The sequence below is a fragment of the Gavialis gangeticus genome, unplaced genomic scaffold (genome assembly GCF_001723915.1).
Source record: "Gavialis gangeticus isolate Ggan-Ray unplaced genomic scaffold, GavGan_comp1, whole genome shotgun sequence".
NCBI lineage: Eukaryota > Metazoa > Chordata > Crocodylia > Gavialidae > Gavialis > Gavialis gangeticus.
In genome coordinates, this window is record NW_017729029.1 from 16772558 (window position 1) to 16780236 (window position 7679).

Genomic DNA, 7679 nt, shown 5'->3' on the forward strand with positions numbered 1-7679 from the left:
CACAGGTCTATTAATCACAGCAAAAGAGGGTTGGAAGAGAAGGGAGGTTGGCCTGGAAAGTCTAACAGCTTGCCCTCAGGTGCTGAGTGGATCTTGTTCCCCAGACTCCTCTGGGAGGACAAAACCCAATTCCAAGCTGGTGCCCCTACCAGACTATACAGCTTGGCTGGAGAGCCCAACCAGCCTGTCTTCCTTTCTAATAGTCCCCCCCCCCCCAAAAAAAAACAAAACAAAACAAAAAACAACAATGCAGGCTTTCCTGTGCCTAGGTCCTTCTGAGCTGGCAGCTGCTTCTGTGTCCAGAACTGGCTGGTGTCTTAGGGCCTGCAGAGCATCAAGGCACCCTGAGGGGCCTAGACTTCTAGTCTTGCTATGGGAGGAGCAAGGTGTATTCTGTGCTGTTTGCAGTAGCACTGCTGTTAAGTAGCAAGTACCTTGAGTCTGGCTGTGACACACATTGCAGCAGTTAAGCTAACTAGGTAGATAAGGGCCCTAAGCTCCTTCACTTAACCTGCCCAGCATGCAACATTGAAGCATCACAGCTGAGCAGTCTCACTTGAGGGCTGTTTTCAGTGCTTTTGAATGAGGGAAGTTCTCAGTCAATAACTTCATGGTCACTAGGCAGCATTTCCTGTCTCCCCTGGCAAGGAGCTCCCATGCTATATCTAGACAGACCAGGATTGACTTTTCTTTGTATTGTCTGCAGGAGAAATTCTTTGGATAAAGCTGCCTCACTCCAGGAGGGAAAGCAAACACCAGGTCCTGCAGGGTCCACTGTATCCACTTTAACAGTCCCTATCCACTCCAGAGATGCTCATCCCACTGACTTGAAAAATGTATGCACTGTTTACTCTTGCTAGAGCAGTAGAGTTCCCCTGTTTGGAGGGTCTGGGGTCAGGAGCTCTGCAAAGCCACATTCCTCCTCTGAATAATCTGGGGTGGGGGTGTTCCTTCTTAGGAAGTTCATTTGGAAAGCCAAAGTGGAGTTTCTGCAGATGAGAATGAAACCATATTTAAGAAGAATCCCAGGAGGATTTTGAGGCCTGCAGGTAAGGCATCTTTCAGAGTGGGAGAGGCTTAGTACTGTTGGGCTCTGTCTGGATATCTGGCTTCTATTCCCACCTCTGCTGCTTCCCCTTTGTCTCAGTTTCCTCTGTAAAAAGGGAGCAGTTCTGCTATGGAACATGCCTGTATCAGTGGATGACTGAGCACAAGACCAGCTCAAAATGCTGTGACCCTTGGATGGGAGACATGTGGACTATTCTCCTTTTCCTGTCTTTGTCACAGACTACACCAAGTCAGTGATTGATCTGCGTCCAGAGGACATGGGAAGTGAGACTAGCTCTTTGGGAGATAGAAGCAAGTCTGTTCCAGGCCTCCTCACTGAAATGGTGAGGTCATTTCACTCTGTATGGTCAACTTGTTTTGCTTAGGGTAGGGTAGTGCCCCCTGAACTCTACTATCCTCTGTGGACTTTGGGACTGGAGTGGAGTCACTCCCCTATTCTATTCCCCTCCTTCCATCTCAACCAGCAGAACTGCAGTGTGGAACTGAATTGACTTCTAGGTGAATCTGGAGATGGCTTTAAGTCTTGAGTTGCCATGTAAAGCTCTCACTTCAGAGGCTATGAGGGTAGAACTTGTATTCTAATCATCTGCTCTTCTCTGTCTCCTGTTCCCTGCCAAACAGAGGCATTTTCCCTGATATGAGGTGTATTGGATAAAGACCCTCAGTGGCTGTGTCTGCTTCCATAAGAACTGGTGTTTTTCTACTTGTCTGGATGGTTTTGTCCCTTATTATAGGATGAGGAGGAAGACATTGACAACCTGGTTGAGATTCATCGCCGGAGGACAGCCAGGAACAGCATACGCAGTGGCACTTCTTCAGTGAGTCTCTAAGGCCCTGCTGCCCTGCACTTCTTAGGGCTGCAGGCAGAAATACTTCCATGCAAGGAGGCCAGTACGCTTGTGGTCAGAGCCCAATGTGCCATGCCCAGCCCTTCCAGTGACTTGTAACTCAAACTTGAATTGCTTTGCTTCCATCCCATAATACTTGAAAGGGTGTCTGAAGCTTTTAAGGGCCTTTTGGGTAAAAAGCACTCTGTTGTAACAGGAGACTGATTGGGGAACAGGGAAGAAATCCTTTCTTTGGGAAGGAAAAGAAGATGGAGATAAGAGGGACAGGGCAGATCGTTCAGTGCTAGGACCTGCTGCAGTGAGGAGGCTGGAAACAGTTTGCTGGTGGGGTGTTGGTATGGGGGAAGTGAGAGGGGAGCAGACTGCTGCCTGAAGCAGTCCTGGGCAGTGGTTTAGGGTTGCCATGTCTGTCTTTCAGAGCACACTGGGGAGCATGGTTAGCCTTTACAGTGAGGCTGGTGACTTCGGCAGTGTCTCTGTCACGGGAGAAATCGCCTTCTCTCTGAGCTATGAGCTGCAGACACAGACCCTTCTTATCAATGTGAAGGAGTGTCACCAGTTGGCCTATGCTGATGAGGCCAAGAAGCGCTCCAATCCGTGAGACCTGAGAGAGCAGGCTTGGGGCTGGGGAGGGCTGCCTGATGCAGGGGCTGGGGGAAGGGCTGGCTCTGTGCAGTATGGCAGGCACAGGACAGGACTGAGCCTGGGAAAAGAAACATGAGCTGAACAGTGTTCCTGCCTGATGGGGATGGTGGAGGAAGGAGGTCGGCTTTGTGTCAGGTGGGCAGAAGCAGGGGCAATGTATTAGTTCTGGAGGAAGAACCCTAGGATGTGGGTGACCACTGCCTACTCCTCTCCTTCAGCTATGTGAAGACTTATCTCCTGCCTGACAAATCCCGGCAAGGCAAGCGCAAGACGACCATCAAACGCAATACTGTGAACCCCCTGTACAATGAACTCCTCAAGGTGAGCTGGTGGGACTGGGGGTGCATTGTCTTCTGCATGCTCTGGAGAACTTGGCCAAAAGCTCACAGGATGAGGCAGCTGCATGGTCCAGATTGAGATGCAATGAGGAAAACTCCTTCTCGTGGCCCCACTGCCTCTTGAGGCACCCATCCTCTGGGTCCCTTTTTGCTCACTCACTGGATACTTTCATTTTGGTGGGGGGAGTTAAAACAGTCCCTCCTCCTAGATGTAGCTGTGGGAAGGGAGCTGCTGGTGCTGACCTCCTATGTAGTGCTCTGGTTATAGTGTGAAGATCCTGTAGGAAGTTCTGTTCTCAGAGGGCTGGAACTGGGATGGAGGAAAAATCTCAGCAAGTCCATCTTGCTGTAGTCATTGTGGTTTTATTACTCCTGTTGCCACAGCAATATGGATGTACACTGTCAGAGCCTGAAGCTGTGCCTGTTGCTCATGACCTCCCAGCCCAGGCCTGTGTTCTCATGCTCTGGCTTCCTTTAGCTGCTTTGTACCCCTGCCTTCAGCAATGGCACATTTCAGAACAGCCTCCTGTCCCTGAAAAACTGTTTTCCAATGGGCCCCTCCCAGCTGCCACTGCACACTCCATTCAGTCCCTGCTGCAGCTGATGTGATGCAGAAAAGGCAATGGGGGGTGGGAAGGGATGGATGCTCCCCACCCCCCAATGGTACCAGCAGAAAGAACTGGCTCTGGCTTGGAAATCCAGAAAGGAAATGGTCCTAGGAAGTGCAGAGGCTTCCCATGTCTTCCACTTCTGTTGCATTGTGCCCACCTGAAGTCAAGATTTTGTGCACAAACATTGATTTAAGCAGAGTTCTTGCCAGTATCCAGACTTCTTTCCCAGTGGGAAGCCCCTTAGAGGAGTCTGGGGCTTCCTGGCACAGTGACTGACTGGGTTTGGGGTGAGGGAGCTTCCCTACCCACTAGCTCCCACACAGAAAGCACGTGTGTCTGGGTCAGCGTGGAGCAGGTGTTTTAACCTCCTTGCATCTTTAATGTCAGTATTAGATTCGTTGAAAACTCAGAGCTTTCTACCTGGACCCAAGTTGCTTTTCCCCCACTGAGCTTCAGGCTCACTCTTGCTGTTGTAGAAAAGTATGTGCTGGGTCTGTGACGCTGGACTCCTGGAGTTCTTGCAGTTGGGTAGCTTAGCTTGGCATCCTTCTCACAGCAGAAGGGTGCGGTGCCCATATGTACCATCCCAGGAGTGGGGTGGAAAGCTTTGTTGCTGACTATATGGCATCTTTTTAATGTTGACAGCATGAGGAATGGTTGTAGCTGCCCCAAAAGTCATCACATGCTTTCCTGTGTCTATTCTTACCTTTTCACAGTATGAGATTAACAAGTCCCTCCTCCTCGGAAGGACCTTGCAGTTCTCAGTCTGGCACCATGATCGCTTTGGCCGAAACACCTTCCTGGGGGAAGTGGAGATCCCAATGAATTCTTGGAACTTTGAGAGCCAGCTGGAAGAGTGTCTTCCCCTGCATGGCAAGGTATGCATGCATCTGCCTGCCCAAGTAATCTCCTGTGCCTCCCACTCCTCCAGCACCCGCAACAAGGAAATACTCCCCACAGCCAGTGCTCTTGCCTTGTTTGGCCAGTGCCTCTGGATAGAAGGTACTGTTTTTCCTTCATTTCTCCTTTCCAGTCACTGCTAAATGACTAGGACCCAAAACAGAATGCAGAGGGCTCAGGTCTTGTGCTGTGGTTGGATAAATCACTTGTGCTTCTCAGTCCTTCTTAGTGTTTCTCTATCCCTGTCCTGTGCCAACACCATGAGTGTTCCTGCCACTGTAAAGTGTCCTTGCTTGGGCATCATTGTTCAGAAATTCATCATTCCAGAGGAGCTCCAGGATAGGAGTGGTTCCCTGTGAAATGTTCCAGTAGTGAAGCGTCTAATTCAACCTAGTTAAATGGGAGACAATTCCATAGAAACTATTTGGATCTAGTCTAGGTGCATGGAACGATGATGGAAAGGCTGCTCTCATTTTCACTGCAGACTCATGTTTGCACAGGCAGTAGAAGCGAAGCCCCTGGCTGTCTGCGGTTGTTCTTCTGGGGCTGGAGGCTTCTTGCTGTCAGGGGCCTTCTGGCAACTTCCGCACCCAAGAGAACATTTGGGTGGTGGTAGCATATGTGGTAAGACCAGGTTAGGTCCTACTTTGTGCTGGCTTCACTGAATCTCTTCCCCAAATGGATGAAGTTTTAACCAAAATATGTCCCTGGGGTCTTGTCACTTGAGCAGGTACTGTCTCTGAGCCAAATACAGTAGAGCCAGGTTTGTTTGCTCCTCATTTATACCACTTCAGAAGGAGGCAAGAGCTTGCTGTGATGCAACTGAATCTGCTCTGGTGTTTTTTATAGGTCTATTCCTATCCTGCAGCTAGTGAAAACTTAAGATCAGGGCAGCAAACCCCTGAATGAAACTATAGAAGTAGTTTCAGTTTAAATTGGCGTGCATGCTCCTACCCTATGACAAGTCAAACTATTCATGCCGGCCAGCTTGCTAGAATGTTTTATGAGCAGGAAGCAGCCCAGACACTTAGCCTGTATACTTGTTAGGCCATACCCTGACTCAGCACAGTTGTACTTAATGAACTCTCGGGCAGCTTTTACACTAAAGGATGTTTAACTGGTGGTCTAGGGGCTGCATGCAACCCATGAGGGCTTAATCTGCAGCCTCCATACTCCTAGTAAGCTGCTGCTCCCTGTTCTTCTGGCTCCTTCTGCAGCTGGGGTCTCCAGGTTTCTACTCCCTCCTTCAGCTTCTGCTTCCTGTGGCTCCCCGCAGGTTGAGGCAGAGTGGTCCAACTTGCATTGATGGAGGAGCTCACAGTTGGTGAGCTATGGGAGGGCACTGCCCATCCTGCCCAGTGTAGTGGTGGGGGAGGGGGGCTTCCCATGTCATTTACAAGTTGGACAGCTTTTCTTTAGTGCATGTTACTTAGCATTACCCTTCCTTATTTTACCCATCTTCCAGGCTGGCGCTGACTCCAGTTCCCCACAGTATAAAGGTGAGCTGGTTGTTTCCATGAAATACATCCCATCTGCCAAACACTTGGGAGCAAGCACTAGCAGAAAAGGTGAGTATCTGTCTAAGCTCTAAAACTAAGCTGTTAATGTAATGCATTAAAAAAAAAAAAACCCAAAACAGCGTGGCACAGATGCTATGTAAACTGTTCTCCGTTGTGCGATTCCAGTGTGCAGACACCCAGCATTCCTTCAGAAACACTGAACTATGCACACTTGTGTGGAGGAACCTAAGTAGTTGCTCAGCCACGCAGCTCCACCAAGAAAATGGTGCCTGGAACGTAAGCCGCTGGCTGTACTGGCATTGCTGTAGGTCATATTTTCCTTTATGTCTAGACATGGGATGATCAGTAATGGACTTCTGACTGCAGCAAAGCTTTGGCATCAAATAGACCAGGGTTATCGGATCTCTTCCCTGCAGAATGCTGCATCGCCAGTCTTGAAGTGAGGATCACTTCCTCTAAGACCAGGCCCCAGCATGGCACGCTGTTACTGGTTCCAGAGGCAGATGGAACGTCTCATGCTGGGACCTGGGTCTCTTACAGAGAAGAATAGCGTAGGCCAGGTTTTGGCCTTCTGTACGTGTGTTTTGGGGAGAAACTGGCTGAAAATGTGCAGTTTCTTGAAACAACTGCACATTTGGATTGTGTGATTCTCTTCCAGGCAAATGGGAGGAAGGGGGAGAACTTCAAGTCTGGATCAAGGAAGCCAAGAACTTGACAGCTGCTAAATCTGGTGGGACCTCTGATAGCTTTGTCAAGGGGTGAGTACTAGTACTATGCTAAGCACTGAGGAACTGGAGGGAGGCTACAAGTGACCTAAACACAAAGGAAACTTCCTCTGGGTACCACAACCTGGATATTGTTTGGGGGAGGAGCAGCTCAGGTCTAGGAAAACAGGTCTGTCCTCCTCTGGCCTGGGCTTGGAAAAGGGCTGTATGGTCACCCTGACAGACCTATGCTCTGACCACCTTCTTTCGTGTGCCAAAGGGGCATGTCTGCCCTAGCTCACTTCCGTGGGCTCTAGGTAGAGCTGTAGATATTCAGTGCTTCTTGAGTCTTCAGTTTGCCCAGAAGCTGCACCCAGCAAGGTCAGCAGCTATAGTTTCATAGCTGGTAGGGTCGTAAGGGACCTGAGCAAATCATCAAGTCTGACCCCCTGCCACGGCAGGAAAGAGTACTGGGGTCAAACGACCCCAGCAAGGTGTACATCTAGCCTCCTCTTAAAGACCCCCAGGGTAGAAGCCAGCACCACTTCCCTTGGAAGTTGGTTCCAGATCCTAGCCGCCCTGACAGTGAAGTAGCGCCTCCTGATGTCTAGTCTGAATCTACCCTCTGCCAGCTTGTGACCATTATTTCTAGTCACTCCTAGTAGTGGTCGGGGGAACAGGGACTCCCCCAATGCCTGCAGGTCCCGTCTGACTAGTTTGTAACAGGCTACTAGATCCCTCCTCAGCCTTCTCTTGTAGAGGTTGAACAGGTTCAGGTCCCATAGCCTCTCCTCGTAGGGCCTGCCCTGCTGCCCCCGATCATGCGACTGGCCCTCCTCTGGACCCTCTCCATGTTGTCCACATCCCTCCTGAAATGTGGCACCCAGAACTGGACGCAGTACTCCAGCTGCGGCCTGACCAGCGTCACAGAGAGGGGGAGTATCACCTCCCTGGACCTGCTTGAGATGCATCTGTAGATGCATGACAGGGTGCGGTTGGCCTTCCTGACTGCCTCCCCACACTGCCGGCCCATGTTCATCTTGGA

The 7679-nt window shown here is 50.3% G+C and overlaps 1 protein-coding gene across 5 annotated transcripts in view; it reads left to right on the top strand.

Annotated features, from left to right (window-relative positions):
• The window catches only part of SYTL4 (synaptotagmin like 4), a 31759-nt gene that overhangs the window by 20677 nt on the left and 3403 nt on the right, over positions 1-7679 (top strand). For all 5 annotated transcript variants that reach the window (XM_019521351.1, XM_019521350.1, XM_019521349.1 and 2 more), the window contains 9 exons: positions 707-836; positions 959-1049; positions 1288-1391; positions 1803-1886; positions 2335-2513; positions 2780-2882; positions 4227-4388; positions 5876-5978; positions 6589-6688. In XM_019521351.1, the coding sequence (XP_019376896.1) occupies positions 707-836; positions 959-1049; positions 1288-1391; positions 1803-1886; positions 2335-2513; positions 2780-2882; positions 4227-4388; positions 5876-5978; positions 6589-6688 (1056 nt within the window). The remainder of the gene's footprint in view (positions 1-706; positions 837-958; positions 1050-1287; positions 1392-1802; positions 1887-2334; positions 2514-2779; positions 2883-4226; positions 4389-5875; positions 5979-6588; positions 6689-7679) is intronic.